This window comes from Bidens hawaiensis, unplaced genomic scaffold (assembly GCF_021521415.1).
Source record: "Bidens hawaiensis isolate Kalapana, Puna unplaced genomic scaffold, B.hawaiensis_p1.1 tig00026578_1, whole genome shotgun sequence".
Lineage (NCBI taxonomy): Eukaryota > Viridiplantae > Streptophyta > Magnoliopsida > Asterales > Asteraceae > Bidens > Bidens hawaiensis.
In genome coordinates this window covers 31,928-51,531 of record NW_027505073.1, presented here as the reverse complement: position 1 = coordinate 51,531, position 19,604 = coordinate 31,928, and the positions used below count along the sequence as shown (strand labels likewise).

Genomic DNA, 19,604 nt, shown 5'->3' with positions numbered 1-19,604 from the left:
GATGGTTTTGTCGTGTATTGTGAAGCATCCCGGAGAGGGTTATGATGCGTGTTGATGCAAAATAATAAGGTTATAGCCTATGCTTCTCGACAGTTAAAAATACACGAGAAAAATTACACTACTCATGACTTAGAACTGGGAGCAGTTATCTTCGCACTTAAAATCTGGAGACATTATCTCTACGGTACAAAGTGCACCATCTTCACCGATCATAAAAGTTTGCAACACATATTCGATCAGAAAGAACTGAATATGAGGCAACGAAGATGGGTCGAGTTGTTAAGCGACTATGACTGTGACATCCGTTATCACCCCGGCAAGGCTAACGTCGTAGCCGATGCCTTGAGTAGGAAGGATCGGGTTAAGCCATTGCGAGTGCGAGCACTGGAAATGACAGTCCAGTCGAACCTTTCGGACCTGGTTCGAGTCGCTCAACGCGAGGCGTTGAAAGAGGAACAATTGGTAAAAGAGGGACTTTATGGTAACGAGAAGAATTTCGAACAGCGCGTGGACGAAATTCTCTATTTCAAAAATCGGATTTGGATCCCGACCCTCCATGACCTCCGAGAATTAATCATGGACGAAGCGCATAAATCGAAATATTCCATACATCCGGGATCGGATAAGATGTACAAGGATGTGAAGGAGTTCTACTAGTGGCCGGGTATGAAAAAGGATATAGCCACATACGTCGGCAAGTGTACGACGTGTGCGAGGGTTAAGGCGGAGCACCAGAAACCCTCGGGGATGTTACAACAACCGGAAATTCCCGAATGGAAATGGGAGCAAATCACGATGGATTTTGTGACACATCTCCCTAAGACGTCCCGTGGACACGATGCAATTTGGGTAATCGTGGATCGACTAACCAAGTCGGCACATTTTATTCCGATTAGAAATAATTATAACACCGAAAGACTTGCGCAGATTTATATAAATGAAATTGTGTCTCGTCATGGGATACCCATCTCAATCATCTCCGATCGAGATAGCCATTTCACCTTCAATCTTTGGCAAGCTGTACAAAAAGCGCTGGGAACGCGTATTGATCTAAGCACAGCTTACCACCCTCAGACCGACGGTCAGTCTGAGAGGACCATCCAAACACTGGAGGATTTGCTTCGTGCATGCGTACTGGATTTTAAGGGAAATTGGGATCAACATCTCCCACTCGTTGAATTTTCCTATAATAACAGTTACCATAGCAGTATAAAGGCAGCACCTTACGAAGCATTGTATGGACGGAAGTGCCGATCACCACTCTGCTGGACTGAAGTGGGCGACACACAGGTTATTAGATCAGATCTGGTCCAGGAAACGACCAGCAAAATCCTTGAAATTAAGAACAATTTGAAGGCCGCACGGGATCGGCAGAAGAGTTACGCCGATACCCTTAGAAAACCGTTATCATTTGACAAAGGTGATAAAGTGTATTTGAAAGTATCACCTTAGAAAGGAGTAGTCAGATTTGGAAAGGCGGGGAAGTTAGCCCCTAGATACATTGGACCATTCGACATTACTGCAAAAATCGGTCCTGTATCATACCGATTAGAACTGCCTGATGAATTAAGTGCAGTTCACAACGTGTTTCACGTGTCAAACTTGAAAATGTGTCTGTCGGATAAGACATCGGTGTTACCACTAGAGGGTGTCCAATTAAACGATAAGCTTAATTTCGTAGAGGAACCCATAGAAATAGTGGACGCGAAAATCAAGCAACTTAGACACAATAAGATCTCGTTGGTCAAAGTTAGATGGAACTCGCAACGAGGCCCAGAATATACATGGGAACGAAAGGACGAATTTCGGAAGAAATACCCCCACCTATTTCCTCAAAAGGAAGTAGTTGACGCGTAAAATTTCGAGGACGAAATTTTTGTAACGGGGGGAGAATGTAACGATTCCGGCAAATTCAGGTATACCCTAGCCGGAATATACCATTTATGTGTTATTTAATACTGAATATATAAATTATAATGTGTTTATACGAGTATATAAGATTCACAAGTATGAATTATACTCGAATGTACAGCTAGTCGTATTGGAATTACGATTAACCGATGAACGATTATTGAAACCCGATCGAATCGGGGATTACATTATAGACGAAATATATGATGTTAAGTAAGGTTTACGAAGTATTAAGGCTACGGGATAAGTGAATTATAGCACAGAAAAAGGATTTCGATTTATTGGTACGTCGGTACGATAAACGAAACCTTTAACATCAAACCAAGCAAGAGAAGATCGATCAAGCCGAAAAAGATGCACAATGACCGACAATATGATGTGTTGAGTCAATAAATGGCATGGTTTAAGTTTTTAAAGTTTTTAAATCGGTTTTATATAAATTTTATTTTTAAGCCGAAAAACGACCGTTTTAGCCTCGTTTTAAGCCGAATTAAGTGTTTAACCGAAAAACGAACTGAACCAGATTATCCACAACATTATCCGGATTACACGATCCGAATGTGTGGCCAAGGTTTGAGATGTGGGCCCCACCCCACACCATACATGGACCGATCGGTCCATTTGGTGCACAAAGACATATCATTTTCTTTTTTTAACACTCCAACTCCACATTTCTCTCAACACTCTTCAACATTCATCCAAAAACCCAAGTTTCTAAGCAAGAATCATAAGGTATAAACATGTTATTATGGTTTAATCTTGGTTTTTAATTCCAAAATCTTGAGAAAATGAGGTTTCAAGTGAAAAATGGGTGAAAACCCGAGATGAAACCGATTCTTGCATGATCAAGTGATGTATACAAGTTATACAAGGGATCTTGGTCCAAGAAAGGAGTTAAAAGAGTTAAAAACGAATTTTTACGGTTAAAATCTTTGTTTTGATGTCTTAACCGAAACCATGAAAGGAATGGCTTGATTGTGGGTATAACTTGCTTGGTTTGGTGTTATTGTGCTTGTAGGTGTTATATCTAGTTGCTAGCAAAGGCTAGAAAGCAAGATCTTTGCGATCTAAAGCTAGAAACACAAGGTAGTTCGGTTTTTCGTATGATTTGTGTGATTTGGACAGATTGTGGTAGACTTAGAGTTTGGTCATGAAATTTCACAGAGATGATCTACACATGAAAATATGAGATCTGTGAAATTTTGGTAATTTTTGGATAAAGGATGAATATTTGGTGAATTTAACGCTCGGTTTTGGCTAAAAATGGTGAAAAATAGCTAAACATCATGAAAAATTCTGGAAAAATTCAGATAAGCTTTTTATAACATATAAAAGTCACACACAAAATTTCAGGTCCATTGGAGAAGTCTAAGTAGGCTTTTCGGTAAAACGAGTTCTAGGGTTTTCTAGCTCGGTTTTGGTGAAAATGGCATGAAAAATAAGTTTTTGGTTCTGTAAAAATTACTGGGAACTATGTGGATGGCAGGAGTCATCACAGAAAAATTTGGGATTTTTCTAAGGTCGTTTGGTATTTTCGACATATTTGGTGTTTAAATGACGTTTAAAAATAGATAAATAAATGTTAAATATAAAAATTAATTCTGGAAATATTTTTATAAAATTCCTTACTGTCAAAAACTGATTTTTGCAAAATTTCAAGATCCGAGACTAAACGGATAATTATTTGTGCTAAACAGAACATAAAAACAAACTTTTAAAGCTTAAAACGCGTAAACCAGCAAAGTTCGCCTAAGCGAGCTGACTGGTGTATAAAAACCCTAAAAATGGACTATTTTCATGAAACTAAGTTAATCAAGTAAAAATAAATCATCCGAAAGTAATTCGGATGATTTGGGTAATTTTACCCGATTTAGCAGTTTCCGGTATACTAAAGACGGAAACGGGCCCCGCGGCCAAACGGGGTGTCTAAACCGAGCTCTAATTTCACCACTTTAATTAAAATATCAGTAACAACTATTTTCGGGTCGTATGTGACCAAACTCATTTTTGAAAACATAAAGACGGTTAACCGTGCTAGGCACGCAAAACGAGAAAACAAACTAATGGTAATTTTGACTAAAGAACTCTAAGTGGTATCACAATCTAAGTCCTGAGAAGTTTTTCGGGGTTAACATTGTCCCCGGATCGTGTACGGTATTGGGTTAACAGTGTCCCCAGACGTACCGGTTAACACGAATTTAAGTTATATTAATAGAAATTGTGTAGTAACGACTTAGGGATCGTATTACAGATCCGGACCGGTAGCTGTGCACAGTATTACATCTTTGCTCACAAAAAGGTGAGTTTCACGAGCCCCTTTTTACTGAACTGGTTTAAATATTTTCCCGGGGCGGAAAGCATGTTTTTATCAAAGTGTTTAAGTACATGCCGATCGCATGGAAATGAATGTATTATATAATGTTTATTGTACGGGAATCGTACGGTAATGTATCAAGATGGTAATTGTCTGAGTTGCTAATATTGTAAGGCCCGAAACAGTGTTCTGGGTTAACAGTGTCCCCAGAGGTTATTAAATGTATTTCTGGGTTAACAGTGTCCCCAGAGGTTATTAAATGTGTTTCTGGGTTAACAGTGTCCCCAGAGGTTATTAAATGTGTTTCTGGGTTAACAGTGTCCCCAGAGGTTATTAAATGTGTTTCTGGGTTAACAGTGTCCCCAGAGGTTATTAAATGTGTTTCTGGGTTAACAGAGTTTTCACTTGTAGGCTCAGCATAATTACATCATTAATTTATGATTATTAAAATGATTTGTCATGGTTTATTTAAATTAGTGAAACTCACCAACTATTCGTAGTTGACCCGTTTTCTTTACATGCTTTCTAGGTACTCCCAAATTGGAATGAGTGATACGTGCTTGATGATGTGTGCTATTTTGTGGAAGCTTAAGGGTCTTTATTTTGTATTAAACATGTTAACATACTATTGGTAAAACTTATGTGATAACGCCTAGTCGGTAACGAAACTCGGAACAATGTAATACGTTTAAATTATTGTAGTGGTGTTTTCTTTATAAGCAATGCTGTTGATATCAGATGTTTCTGTTGCATCCCGTTTACATTTCCGCTGCGGTTACGGGGTGTTACACCTGACTTCTTTCCACACGCTCATTCCTGCATTCCTTTGCAAAGTGACCGTTTTGCTGACAATTGTAGCATCTCACCTTCGCCTTGTCAAACCCTGGCTTTCCACCGACAAACTTTCTTCCGGTCTTTCTCATAAACCGCTTCACTCTTCTTACAATCATGGCCATCTGCCATTGCAGATCCATTTCCTCCAGATCATCAGCATCAATCTGGTCATAGTCTTCATCCAACATAGCTGGATCAACAACCTTCCCTTGAATGTAGTTCTCATAGGAAGCAATAAAAGAAGCATAGAGACCAAACTGCTCTTCAGCAGACTTGACACTCATAGGCATCTTGGAGTAGTTGTTGCTGGGAGTACTTGGAGAGCAACTACTCTTGCTTACCTGGGGTTGAGAACCACTCGATCCACCTGCTACATAGCAAACATCACCATTTGTGTTGACTGACACATGACCCTCATGTGATGAGTTTGCGCCCGACTCTCCCTTCGAGTAGTAGGCAGCAGATTCAATCTTCGATCCTGAGCTAGTGTTGACTTTAGCTCCATACATACCTGGATCTTGAACCTAATCCATAGGTGTCTCTTTTCTGACCATGTTAAGCTCAAAGGTTCTGAGCTTGTTGACTGCCGTTTCTAGATCATATGTGGGAAAGTCTTTGTCTTCCCTCATCAGCACAGTGTACATCTCCCATTTTGGTGGGAGAGCATCTAGAAGCTTCTCAACTATTTCTTCTTCTCGGTAGGAAATTGAATAGTTGCTCAATTCAGTCATCAGATGGTAATATCGAGTGATAATATCATCTAAAGATTCATTCTTCAAATACTTGAAGACTGAGAACTGGGTTTTGAGCAATTTTATCTTTGAAGCACGGATTCCTACATTCCCTTCAAATCTGTTCTCAAGAGCTTCCCAAAGCTCTCTTGCTGACGTGTACTTTCTAAACGTATGAAGGATCTCTTGTGGAAGAGCCATAGTAATAGCAGCATGAGCCTTGCTCTCGGCCTCATACATCTTTTTCTCTTCTTCTTCCATTTTGCTATACTTTTTGATTTGATCACGACCTTCATACTCCATAACTGGTGGAATATAACCATCCTGGATGCATACCCACATCTTCGCATCCTGGTATTTGACGTATTGTATGAACCGATCCTTCCATGCAACGAAATCGGTTCCCTTCAGCAATCTTGGGGCCTTAGTAGCTGACCCTGCTTCAACTTCCATCTTCACTAACTCAGAGATGTTAATCGACGACATCTTTCCCGAAAAGTAAGAAACCCGAAAAAAAATCAAAAAATTTTCTGAAAAGTACTGTAGGCGAAGTTACGGATAACTTCGCTTAAGCCTTAACTTCGCCGCTGATTAACTTCGCTGAAGAACTTCGCAGATGATTAACTTCGCTTAAGGTAAGCGAACTTAGGAGGTAGGCGGAGTTGTAGAGAACTTCGCTGAGTTAGGCGAACTTGAGAAGGTAGGCGAAGTTGTGGATAACTTCGCTTAACCTTATATCTTCGCCGAAACCCTACGTATCCTGACGGCAACTTCGCCTGATGAACACGGACGTTTTTGCAGATCTGAAATCTGGATTTTACGAGATTTTTGACGGTGCAAAGGCTTGAACACGATGGTAGGAGGTAAGATTGACTCAAAAACACAGTATACACGTCCCGCGAATAGTCGAAACGGGACGATTTCTATACCCGCGTGAATATCCCGAACCACACAATCGAGCAAATGCTCTGATACCAATTGTAGGTTCCCTGGACGGATCGCACGAGATATCTCGGTCTACTCAGGTGCGGAATCCCTGCGTAGATCGTTACGAGTATGGAACACGAGTCACACGAACACACGAGACGAACACACGTTATATATTATAACTCAAACACGTGATGTAATATCACTATTACAGACTCTCGTCCTCACGTTACAATGAACTCGAACAACTGACACGAACTTAAACAACGATTACAATCAAGCCGTAACCTAGGACTATTTATACACGACAACTTCGCCTGTCATGTTCAGGCGAAGTTGTCCATAACTTCGCTTGACTAACAAGTTCGCCTGTTAAGCGAACTTGTCAGTAACTTCGCTTAAACATACAAAACATAATTAAACATTACAGACTCGATTACAGACACTAGACTATGAACTACTGACATTATGCATCAACACCAACACTAACCCAACTCCTAATAACCCATACTTTCATTTATTAACCGAAACCCGAAAAACGAGATGTTACAAGAAACTCAAAATTAGTGGTTGTTCGTTTAAAGACTTCAAGTACTATGGACCGAAAGAGTTCCATGGTGACAAAGGAGCCATTTCAACCGTGAGGTGGCTTGAGGAGATGGAAACTATTGTAATCACAAGTAAATGTTCTGATGTAGAAAAGATTCAGTATTCCGCTCTTATGTTCAAAGAAGAGGTGTTGGAATGGTGGAATGCTCTGTTGATGAGCAAAGGGAGAGATGTAATGTATGGTTTGAGTTGGGAAGAGTTTAAAGCTTTGTTGATGGCAAAGTTCTTTCCCATGCACGAGACCGACCAGATTCAAATGAAATTTCTTAATCTCAAGGTCGTTGGGACAAACCTCACAGTATACAATACCAAATTCCATGAGTATTGTCGCCTTGTTCCCCAGCTGGTTAACCTTGAGTCCAGCAAAGTCACGCGATATATATGGGGACTTCCGCGGGAAATCCGCGACATGGTAAGGTCTCGCCTACCACAAACCGCTGACTCTGAGATGGAGTTGGCTGGTTACTTGATGGGCGGCATGGTTCATAACAAAGAAGAAGACAAGAAAGTTACGACACCAATAACTCAAGGAAGGACAAGTGGAGGAAACAATCGATTCAAGGGTAAGGGCGTGAACCAAAGCCGATTTAATTCAAACGCCACACAATGTAAGATTTGTAGGAGGTATCATAAAGGACGATGCAACTTCGCCCCACCTCCTAAAGTTTGCGAATCATGCAATCGCACGGGTCACGATGCTGCTGATTGCTGGAAGAAGAAAATGACTTGATACAATTGCAAGGAAATGGGCCATTTAAGTTTCGAGTGCCCAAAGAACAAACCTGCTGCTGGTGGTGCGGGTGGTAGTGGCAATGATATAAAGGGAAATGCTCGAGTCTTCGTACTCGACACAAAAAGGGCCGCTGGCGTGCCAGAAACCATAACCGGTACGTTTCTAGTCAACAACACCTATGCTAGAGTTTTATTTGATTTGGGTGCCAACTTAATTTTTATAGATTATAGTTTTTGTAGTCTATTAAACGAACCTCTAATAAAGTTAGAAAAAACTCTAAGCGTCGAGACTGCTAGTGGCGAAATCGTTAAGATATTCGAAGCCCTTGAAAACGGAAAAATTCTTTTAGCCGGTTATATTTTGCCTATTTGTTTGTTACCCATGAGTCTGGCTGGTTTTGATATTGTACCTGGTATGGATTGGTTATCCGATAACCATGCCCGTATCATCTGCAATAGCAAGACTGTTGAACTTCAAGCCCCCGATAAACGAACAATTCGAATTGAAGGGGACAAAGACGCTGACCAAGTTAGCATAATCTCAATGATTAGGGCTAACAAATGTTTAAACCAAGGATGCCTCGCATTCATGGCCTACGTCACTGAAGAATCTAAGCCAAAAGAAATCAAAGACGTTCCTATCGTTTCTGACGTTTTTCCTGATGAACTACCTGGTGTTCCTCCCGAGCGTGAAGTAGAGTTTAGGATCGATCTTGTTCCTGGTACTGCTCCGATCGCTAAAGCTCCATACCGCTTAGCGCCAACCGAGATGAAAGAATTAAAGAAACAACTCGATAAACTTTTGGAAAAAGGATTCATTCGACCGAGTTCGTCGCCTTGGGGAGCGCCAATTCTATTCATCAAGAAGAAAGACGGTTCCATGAGAATGTGTATCGACTATCGTGCGTTAAACAAAGTTACAATCAAAAACCGATATCCACTTCCTCGTATTGATGACCTTTTCGATCAACTTCAAGGTGCTAGCTTCTTTTCAAAAATCGATCTTCGTTCAGGCTATCACCAACTCAAAGTCCAATCCGAAGATATTCCCAAAGACTGCTTTTCGAACAAGGTATGGACATTATGAGTTCACGGTTATGCCGTTTGGACTTACTAATGCTCCGGCCGCGTTCATGGACATGATGAACCGTATTTGCAAGCCTTACTTGGATAAATTCGTTATCGTATTCATCGACGATATACTTATTTATTCTAAGTCAAAGGCTGATCATGAAGTCCACCTTCGAACGTTGCTTGAAATTCTTAGAACCGATAAGTTGTACGCCAAGTTCTCGAAATGCGAGTTATGGTTACACGAAGTGCAATTTCTTGGTCACATCATCAACGTAAACGGTATTCAAGTGGACCCCGCTAAGATTGAAGCTATCTCTAAGTGGGAGGTCCCGAAGTCGCCAACTGAGATCCGAAGTTTCTTAGGTTTGGCCGGCTACTACCGTAGGTTCATCGAAAACTTTTCTCGTATCGTTGTCCCCCTAACCTCATTAACTCGAAAGAACATCAAGTATGAATGGGGGACGAAGTAACAAGAGGCGTTCGATATACTTAAACAAAAGCTCACCCAAGCACCTATCTTGGCTTTGCCAGAAGGTACCAAGGATTTTGTTGTCTTTAGTGATGCGTCTCATTCCGGTTTGGGATGCGTACTAATGCAACGCAAGAAAGTAATCTCCTACGCCTCTCGTCAGCTCAAAGTACACGAAAAGAATTACACGACTCACGATCTAGAGTTAGGCGCCATAATCTTTGCACTTAAGATATGGAGGCACTATCTCTATGGAGTAAGATTTACTGTGTACACTGATCATAAGAGCTTAAAACACATTTTCGATCAAAAAGAACTCAACATGCGCCAACGGCGATGGATGGAAACGCTCAATGATTATGATTGCGAGATTGTTTACCATGAAGGCAAAGCCAACGTCGTGGCTGATGCCTTAAGTCGCAAGGAACATGAGAAACCCAAAAGAGTCCGAGTGTTATGTTTAGAACTCCAAATTGATCTTTTCGAACAAATCAAATCCGCTCAAACTCAAGCGATAAATGAAAATCAAATCTCCGACGAAAAGCGCAATGGCACCATTGACTCGTTAGTCAAGGATGACGATGGTATCCTAAGACTCGGTAATAAGATTTGGGTACCAATCGTTGGAGGCTTACGTGAGAAAATCTTGAACGAAGCTCACAAGTCTAAATATATGATGCATCCCGGAAGTGATAAAATGTACCACAATCTTAAAATGAACTATTGGTGGAATGGGATGAAAAGGGATGTCGCTTCGCATGTGGCGAAATGTTTGACATGTTTGAAAGTCAAGGCTGAACATCAAAAGCCTTCGGGATTGCTTCAGCAACTCGAACTTCCCGTGTGGAAGTGGGAGTTGATTACCGTGGATTTCATTACCAAACTCCTGAAAACGACTCGACAACATAATGCTATATGGGTAATTGTGGATCGTCTAACGAAATCCGCACACTTCATACCCATCAATGAGTCGTACTCCATGGATAAATTAGCGCGTATCTATGTAAACACCATTGTCGCTTTGCATGGAGTACCGTTATCTATAATATATGATCGAGACAGTCGTTTTACGTCTCATTTCTGAAAAAGCTTCCAACAAGCTCTCGGTACAAAGTTGAACCTTAGCACTGCTTATCATCCACAAACCGATGGGCAAAGCGAAAGGACGATTCAAACGTTGGAAGATATGCTCCGCGCTTGTGTGTTCGATCTAGGAGGAATGTCCTTATCACCGCTCGTTTAAATAAATGCAACAATCATAACACAAATGATTGAATTTGTTTTGTATATGAATGATTAGCATAATCATGACATTGATTGGATCAAATAGAAATGTTTACAGACATGCACAAGTTCCTGTTCGGCGGCTTTTAACAAACATTTTGGAAAAAAATAAAATAAATCGGAAGCTACGATTTTAGAAAGCGGTAAACTGAAACGGCTAGTTTATCGGTTTTATGATTAAGTTTTGAGTTGAACCATTTTTTTTATTTTGTTAAAAGTCCTTAGTGTTTTAAATTATAAAATGATTAGGATGCTCGATAATTGTAAGACATACTATAACTACATATTCTTAAAATATACATAATAAAACAAATGAAAAAAAGGTTATAATCAAGTGCAATTTACATGACCGGTTACAAGTTCAAAAGCGTGATACAAACAGCTGAAATCCAAACTAAGCCTTATTAATCTGAAACCCATCTTTTGTAGTCTTGTATTGTTCGAAAGTCAATGGTTCAATTCCTCCTCTATCTTAAAGGACATTCCGGTGATAAGGTGTCTCCCCTCTATCTTAAAAGTCAATGGTTCAATTCCTGCTAGGTGCAAGCAACATGGTTACCAGAAATCGATTAGAAGAAGTTAAAACGAAAATTATTTAATGATATGTTATAACTTCCTTAGTTTAACCTAGTGGGTTAACTAACTCATTCATAAACTAATTTGACCCATTTTTTTTATAATACACCAACTCAATTAACACATTCAAAAATTTGAATATAATTTTTTAACCTGTTAAACATGTTCGAATAAATGGGTTAAACGCGTTACGGTTGGGTTACACAATAATAAAAATGTATGGACTAGAGGTGCACAAATCGGGTATTAGAAAAACCGGGGTTCGGGTATGATCGGATATTGGAAAATCGGGTATTAGCAATACCCAGGTCGGGGTCGGGTCCGAGTATAGCCTCTAAAAACCATACCCTATGTATCGGTTTCGAGTCGGGTATAACACCATGTATTCTAAAACTGGGTATTTGAATACCCTATTTCGGGGTATTGAAAAAACCATATTTTCGGGGTTTTTCCTAGATTGGAATTTTTTAGGGGTTGCACTTTTTAGGGGTATTTTTCGGGTATAGATCGGGTATTTGAAAAACCCAGTTTCGGGTATTGGAAAAACCCGGTTCCGGGTATGAAACCGGTTCGGGTTTTCGGGTATTACCGGGTACAAATCAGGTTCGGTTCGGGTAAGGGTTTGGTACTAAAATGCGCACTCTATCCGTACCCTGCGGGTAAGGTCGGGTACGGGTTCGGATATTAAAAACCCGGGTATAAAACCGGTTCTGGTTTTTTTTCCTATGGGTAATAATTTTGGACCGGGCTTTGATGGATCCAAAACAAGACCCCAACCAAAAACTGACCTCCAGTGGGTAATAAAAATGGCGGGAAACCATGAATATAATAATAATAATAATAATAATAATAATAATAATAATAATTAGGGATTTAGGGCACTACAAGATCTTCTTCTTCTCCGTCGCTGTGTTATTCTCATCCGAAACAGTGAGTGAAATGGAGGATGATCATGATATCGACGAAGAGGAGTTTGAGTTCTCAAGAAACTATTTCTTAGCAAAAGAGTCTGGTGGTAAATCAGGGAAGAAATCAGCTCGTAAGCTCTCAGAAATCGATCTCCTTGATGAACAGGTTAATAATTAGTAGTTGCTACAAAACGTTAGGCTTTATTATTTTTCCAATTGCTACCTATTTAGGATTAAAGCAGGTCTAGTTCCTGTGTAATTATTTTAAAATTGCAGGATCTTCGAACCGAGGTATCGAAAATTGAGCCGAAACATGAAAAGGAAATTGCTTCATTGATAAGTAGTTACAAAAGTTTGTACAATGAGTGGGCTTTTGAGTTGAGGTTTGTGCATTCCTGTTTCATTTCATTTCATTTCAATTCTAGTGTTTTTTTTTAAGTTTCATTATGCTTTACAAACAGGTTCATTAGGGAATTAATCTAGTATATCTTGCACCAAACTAAACAAGTCGATTATCGGTTTTAACCGAAAAGAACTCGTTTGACATTAATAAAATAAATTATGGTTTTCTAAAACTCTTGCAGATATGGCTTTGGTCTTTTACTTTATGGTTTTGGATCTAAGAAGACTCTGATTGAAGATTTTGCATCAACAGCTTTAACCGAGTATAGTGTGATTGTAGTTAATGGATATCTTCAATCGATTAATCTTAAACAGGTGTGATTTTTTTCACTACGCAATTGTAAATGCTCGCTGTTTTTATCAACGAACGAAAACGAATGGAGAATGTTCACGTTCGTTAAAGTTTAACCAAACAAACGACTGAACATGAACAATAGATGAATTAAATTTTCTTGTTCGTGTTTGTTTGTCAAGAAAAGGCATGTGTTTGTGCTCGTTAAAGTTTAACCAAACAAACGGTTGAACACAGATAAGTAAGTATACGAATGATTCATTTAAATTCATTTATGTTTGTTCATGTACGTTTGTAAATATATATTCATTTTAACTTTTAGGTCCAAAACAATTTTGTTTAGTTAATAACTTTTTAGGCCCCGCACATAATAGTTCAACTTTACTATTGATTGGTTTTAGCTCACTTATGTTTGTTCATCTGTGTTTGATTAGGTTTGTGCATTTATGTTTTATTCGTTGAGAGATTAACGAATGATTCAAGAACATAAATGCACAAACCTAATCGAACACAGATGAACAAACATAAGTGAGCTAAAACCAATCAATAGTAAAGTTGAACTATTATGTGCGGGGTCTAAAAAGTTATTAACTAAACAAAATTGTTTTGGACCTAAAAGTTAAAATGAATATATATTAACAAACGTACATGAACAAACATAAATGAATAAATGAACGAATGTTCACGGACATAAACGAACGAGCCAGACATGTGCTCATGTTTGTTCTTTTAACTAGATGAGCAAACAAATTTGTGCATGTCTGTTTGTTTATAAATAAATGAACTTCCCGCCGAGCGGTTCATGAACGGTTCACTGAACTTTCAGTTCGTTAACAAATATGTAGGTTGCAATGGCAATGGCTGAAGTATTATGTGAACAACTGAAACTACAACCGAGGTCTTCTGGAGGCTCGCTTAAAAGTCAACAACCGTTTAACACCCGGTCAATGGATGATCTCATTGCTTTTCTTGACGGGCCCCACACACAAGAAAGCGAATGTTTTGTTTGTCTTGTTATTCACAATATTGACGGGCCCGGGTTGCGAGAATCTGAATCCCAACATCTTCTTGCAAGAATCGCTGCTTGTTCTCATGTTCGTATTGTTGCTTCTATAGACCATGTGAATGCACCTCTTTGTAAGTTAAAATCTTTTTTTATTTATGGTCAAATCAAGAAAGTTTATCTTGAAATGAAATGGGTCAAATAAGTTGAATGGGTTGAAACTTGAAAGAGTGGAATTGTGTCTTTGGTACGCTTGCAAACAAACTGAACAGACACGAACAGATTATGTTCATGTTTGTTCGTTTAACTTTAACCAAAGTTACCAAACAAATGATGAATTAAACGAGTGGGGTTTTCATGTTCGTGTTTGTTTGTTAAGAAAATGATCATGCTCACGTTCGTTTATGTTTGTTCGTTAACAGTATAAATGAGCGGTTCGCTAATGTAAATAAATGAATATAACCGAACATAGATGAATGAACATAACTGAGCTAATATCAGTTAAAAGTATCATGAAGAACAATGTGTTGGGCCTAAAAATTTATTAAAACTAGACTAAGTTATAACGGGTCTAAAAAATTAAAAACAAATATATGGCTGAACATAAACTAACGAATATAAATAAACGTAAACAAACGGTTTTAGATGAACGAACATTCACAAACTTAAATTAACGAATGAACTTAAACAAACATAAACTAACGGACATAAATGAACGTAAACGAACGAACATAAACGTGCGTAAACGAACATTTATCAACATAAATAAATGAACGAATCTAAACAAAAATAAATGAACGTTTATAAACGAACATAAACAAGTTAAATATACGAACGTTCAACCTGAACTAGTGTTGTCGGGTCAACCTCTACTAAAAACAGCCTGTTTCAACCTGAACTCATATTTACCATGTTGCCACTTCTATTATAAATAGAAACTAAAGCTGCAACAAATTAATGACAGTGTGGGACAAAAAAATGGTTCACGTACAATTCAATTGGTGTTGGCATCACGTACCTACATTTGCACCATACAAAGTCGAAGGTGTTTGCCATCCTCTTATTCTTGCTCATGGAAGTGCGTCACAAAGTGTCAAAACAGCAATAATCGTTTTACAGAGTTTGACTCCAAACGCTCAGAGCGTTTTCAAAGTTCTTGCAGAACATCAACTAGCACATCCTGATGAAGAAGGTACACTTTCTGTTTTTTTCTTAATATTAAACGACTCATCGGTTTTTTATTAGGTTCGGTTAATTTGGTTTTATGCACACATCTAGGGTTTGGTAAAGGGTCAAAATGGATTTAGGTCAAAACAAAATGTTTTTCAGAAACCGGTTGATTATTGTTTGTCATTTCTTCTAAATTGTCATCATCATCATCATCATCGTACTCAGTATATCCCACCAATAGCAAAGCTGTAGTAGGGTCTGAGGAGGGTAAGATGTAGACAGCCTTACCTCTACCCCATAAGGATAGAGAGGCTGCTTCCGGTGAGACCTCCGGCTCGATAGTAGTTTTGCATCAAGCCTTGGACATAAGGCACATAGCACTCAATCATCGGGACACCGGCTGATCGGTGCATGTACCCTTGTCTTTCGGCTATCAACGCCACTACATGATGCCTGATTAACCGTCCGTCACTTTTAACGTTATTTTCACGAGATTAGTAAAATAACGTCAAAATTAGTGCAATTTCACTTTTGCCCACCCGAGGGTTCACACATATATACATCATATGTGCGCACCGCAAGCAGGGCTAATTTCTTCTGAATTGTGTTATAACTAATTTGTTGATTGTAATATGAATTTTTGTTTATTATTTAAGTTTAATTAGTGGCATCAAAATTGCTAAACAAAATGCAATGGTGATGAAACTAGGTCTGGTAAACGGTTGTGCTCATGGTTTGGCAGGTCGATCTCGACATGACCTCGAAATCATGAACCAAAACACAACATGTTTATCACAAACACAGCCCGTTAGCTAAACGAGTTTTTGGGGTCGACTCGAAGTTGACCCAAACTCATTTTGCCCAAACAACCCAAAAAGATGAGCTAGAAAGCCTAAATCGATACAGTGTCCTATGTTGACTTTTGTTTTCTTACATTCAGGAATGCCCATTGATGTATTGTTCACAAGCTGTAGAGAGCGTTTTCTGGTGAGCAGTCTAGTCACGCTAAATTCCCATTTGACCGAATTCAAAGATCATGAATTGGTCAAAGTCAGAAGACACTCGAACGGGCAGGATTGCTTGTACATCCCCCTCTCAAAAGATGCACTTGAAAAACTGATACAGGAGATCAATCAATAGGAGGTTGCCACATGTCACTCAAAACGTCATCTAACATACAGTTGGATTGTGTCATACATGAAAAAATTGGTAATGTAACTGTCATATTATATTAGAGTTGAGTAAGGGAATCATGTTTTAGGCAAAATTGTTGGTAGCTAGGAATTGGTGGTGTAATGTTATATTTTGGTACATGAATTGAGTTAAGGTGTATTATGTCTCATTTCATATGGTTATTGACAATGATGGAACTTATGAGGTTATATTGTGAGCATTAAGTGACCATGAGTTGGTTACATTACTACTTTGAACCATTTAATTGTATGACATTGTTAATAGGATCTTATGGATTGGGGTTTACATGCTTAAGATCGAATTGAATTAGGTTTGGTAAAATGTTGCCCTCTATAAGAAGATTCATGGTTATTATGGTTTAGTCAAGTAGCAATAAATTTGATACATAATCAACTTTTAGAAGATAGATCCAAGAATTGTATAAGTAAATGTACGCAATACATGAAAGATAGTCAATGTAGTGAGTGAGAGACGAGTTAAAAACTTGTCGATGTTCTCATGTTCATTTAGTTGTATGACTTTACAGCTTTACTGGACCTTTTGTTTTGTTTCTCTCCTCTCAACGGCCACCTCCTTCCCCCTCTCGCAAACTCACATTCCTCTTCCATGGACACAAACTTCCACGCTAACGGCCCCCATTCTCTCTTCGCCACCCGTGGATGAGGCTCTTTAATCTCGTGCACATCCTCCTACGAGCAGCGCACGGGTGACATAGTGACAACAGTCTAATAATAATTGATGGTTATTATATTTATGATTTATTTTATTTTATACAACAAAAAATCATTATTGTCTATTGATCACAATGTTAAGTTACACCACTATCATCTCTTTTTATAATTATTTTTTCTAAAACTATAAATTCATTCTTTCATTTCTCAAAATTAAAGATGCAATTAGAAGACATTTTGAAAACATTATAGGATTGAACTATATATCTCACTTATCAAACTAGGTTGACATATATACTGACAAGACTTATAAATAGGTTAGTATGGCCTATATTCAGGTTGAAGCGCCGCTATAAGCACGTAACCGCAACAAAATTAGTATACTTTAAAATAATGTTTTTTGAAGGTCGTAAAAGAAAAATGAAAATAAATAAATACAACTCTTAAAAAGAATAAGCCTTAAAGCAGCTTCGACGGCTTGTACATTTTTGTTCCAATGATCCCCTTTACATTAATATGTATAACTCTGCTTTGAACAAACTCTACGCTGGGAGTCTGGGACGGAGATAAAAATGAGCATGTTGCAATAGTATATTCAGAATTTTATAAAACATCATAGTTTAAAGTTGAAGAGAAAAACAAAACGTAACTCTTTTTATTGAGCCATGTGTCAATAGTAGGCTGCATAAAAAAAGGAAAAACAAAAATACGAAAATGTAAGGTATAAAGACTTAAGAAAATATTGAGGGACTCTATCGTAGATATGAACATCCATACATTAGAATAATGTACCATGTATTATGCTACGAGGTATAGGCACCGCTCATCTAATATCACCGCCCTCCCTTCCCCGTTGTGTGAAGCCCAGTCTATCCCCAGTTGCCTCAATATCAACAAGCGATGTCCCCTTCTTCCTCTTGCTACCATCACCACAACATGGAAGTCCCGCCGCCCAAACTTTTCTTTCGCCCAAGGGCGGAACATTCAAGGGGCTATTGCCCCCTCCTTAAAAATTGTCATAGAAGTGACTATTTATTTTGAATAAGGTCATGCTATTTATTTTTAAAGAATTAAGAATGTTGAACACTGATTCAACTATGACATAATAATTCTTTATTTCTTACATATAAAGATAAACTTACTTTATCTTTAGGTATATGCTATGAAATATCTTTTTAATAAAATAATTTGAAATAATCTTCGTTGATGAGTAACAAGTTTTTTTTTTGGATATATGGTATTTATTTAATGAAAAAAATTTGGTTTTTCTTAAGTTATGAACTTATGATTAACACCACCCCCACCCCAAATATATATGTTTAAGTTCCACCACTACTTTTGTCCTGTCCTTTCCTTCATGGCAGCCACATCATCACTCCCGCAAGGTAAAGCGGTGTCTATACTGAACATATTATATGCATATTATATGTAATATGCATATACAATTGTTTCATTTGTATGACATAATAATAATAATAATAATAATAATAATAATAATAATAATAAAAATGAATATTTTAAAAAACTAAACACCCTCGATAATAAGGTGACACCAAGGGCAGTAAAGTCATTTCCTTACACCAACCTATTAATCCTACAATAATAGCAATAATAATAATACCACGTACGGCAGCTGCATGCAAACTTCTCGCCGTCAAAAATCCCAAGAAAATATCACCTAAAAATAGACAAGTTTATGAAAAATTATTCGATTCTGTTGGTCAATTCGAAACGCATTATTCTTTAAATCTTCATCCAGAGTTCCAGAGGTAAGTTTCCTTTTCCGTTGGTTTCTTATTCCAGGATATGATCATTCATTAATATGATTCCAATGCCACGTGATAGGAGCTATAATTGTTGATTTATCGGAGTCTTCGAGAGCCAAAATCCAGAGGGATCTCGTAATAAGCTTCTGGATTTGACTCTCACGATTATCTGGTATGCATGCATGCTCTCCCTCCCTACATTCTTGATAATTTTAGGTTTAATCATTGAATTTTGGGGGGTTTATTGAATTTTTGAAACAATTGAACCCTGGAATCGATTAATACATCTTATTATTGCTTTAATTTGGGGATTATGATTTGTAAATGTAGATGAACTTGTTTATTTATTCTCCTTGTTTAACCTAATTCTGTTATATGAAAACATGGGATTATGGTACAGAATAATTAGTTATGTTTATATAAAACTGTGGGAAAAGGAAATCTAGCCTGCAAGTTACTACCATAAGGTTTACATGCTTGTAGACTTGTAAACGAACCTGACGAACATGAATGGAGCATGTTGTTCGTCACGAAAATGAACATTTTCGTGGTCATTTATATTTGTTCGTTTAGAGTATAAATTAACGTAAACGAATGAACAAACATAACTAAACATAGATAGTGATGAACAAACATAACCGAGCTAAAACCAGTTAAAAAGTTGCGTTAAAAATAATGCGTTGGCCTAAAAAGTTATTAAAACTAAACCAACTTGTCGTGGGCCAAAAAATTTTAAT

At 38.1% G+C, this 19,604-nt stretch overlaps 1 protein-coding gene across 1 annotated transcript; it reads left to right on the top strand.

Annotated features, from left to right (window-relative positions):
- The first annotated feature begins 12,392 nt into the window (after positions 1-12,392).
- LOC143610494 (origin of replication complex subunit 2-like) lies at positions 12,393-16,591 on the top strand. The gene is made up of 6 exons (XM_077084961.1): positions 12,393-12,535; positions 12,646-12,752; positions 12,954-13,086; positions 13,909-14,200; positions 15,031-15,258; positions 16,177-16,591. Exons 1-6 carry the CDS (start codon positions 12,401-12,403, stop codon positions 16,374-16,376), a joined length of 1,095 nt encoding a protein of 364 aa, XP_076941076.1. The 5' UTR covers positions 12,393-12,400; the 3' UTR covers positions 16,377-16,591.
- Positions 16,592-19,604: the final 3,013 nt, after the last annotated feature.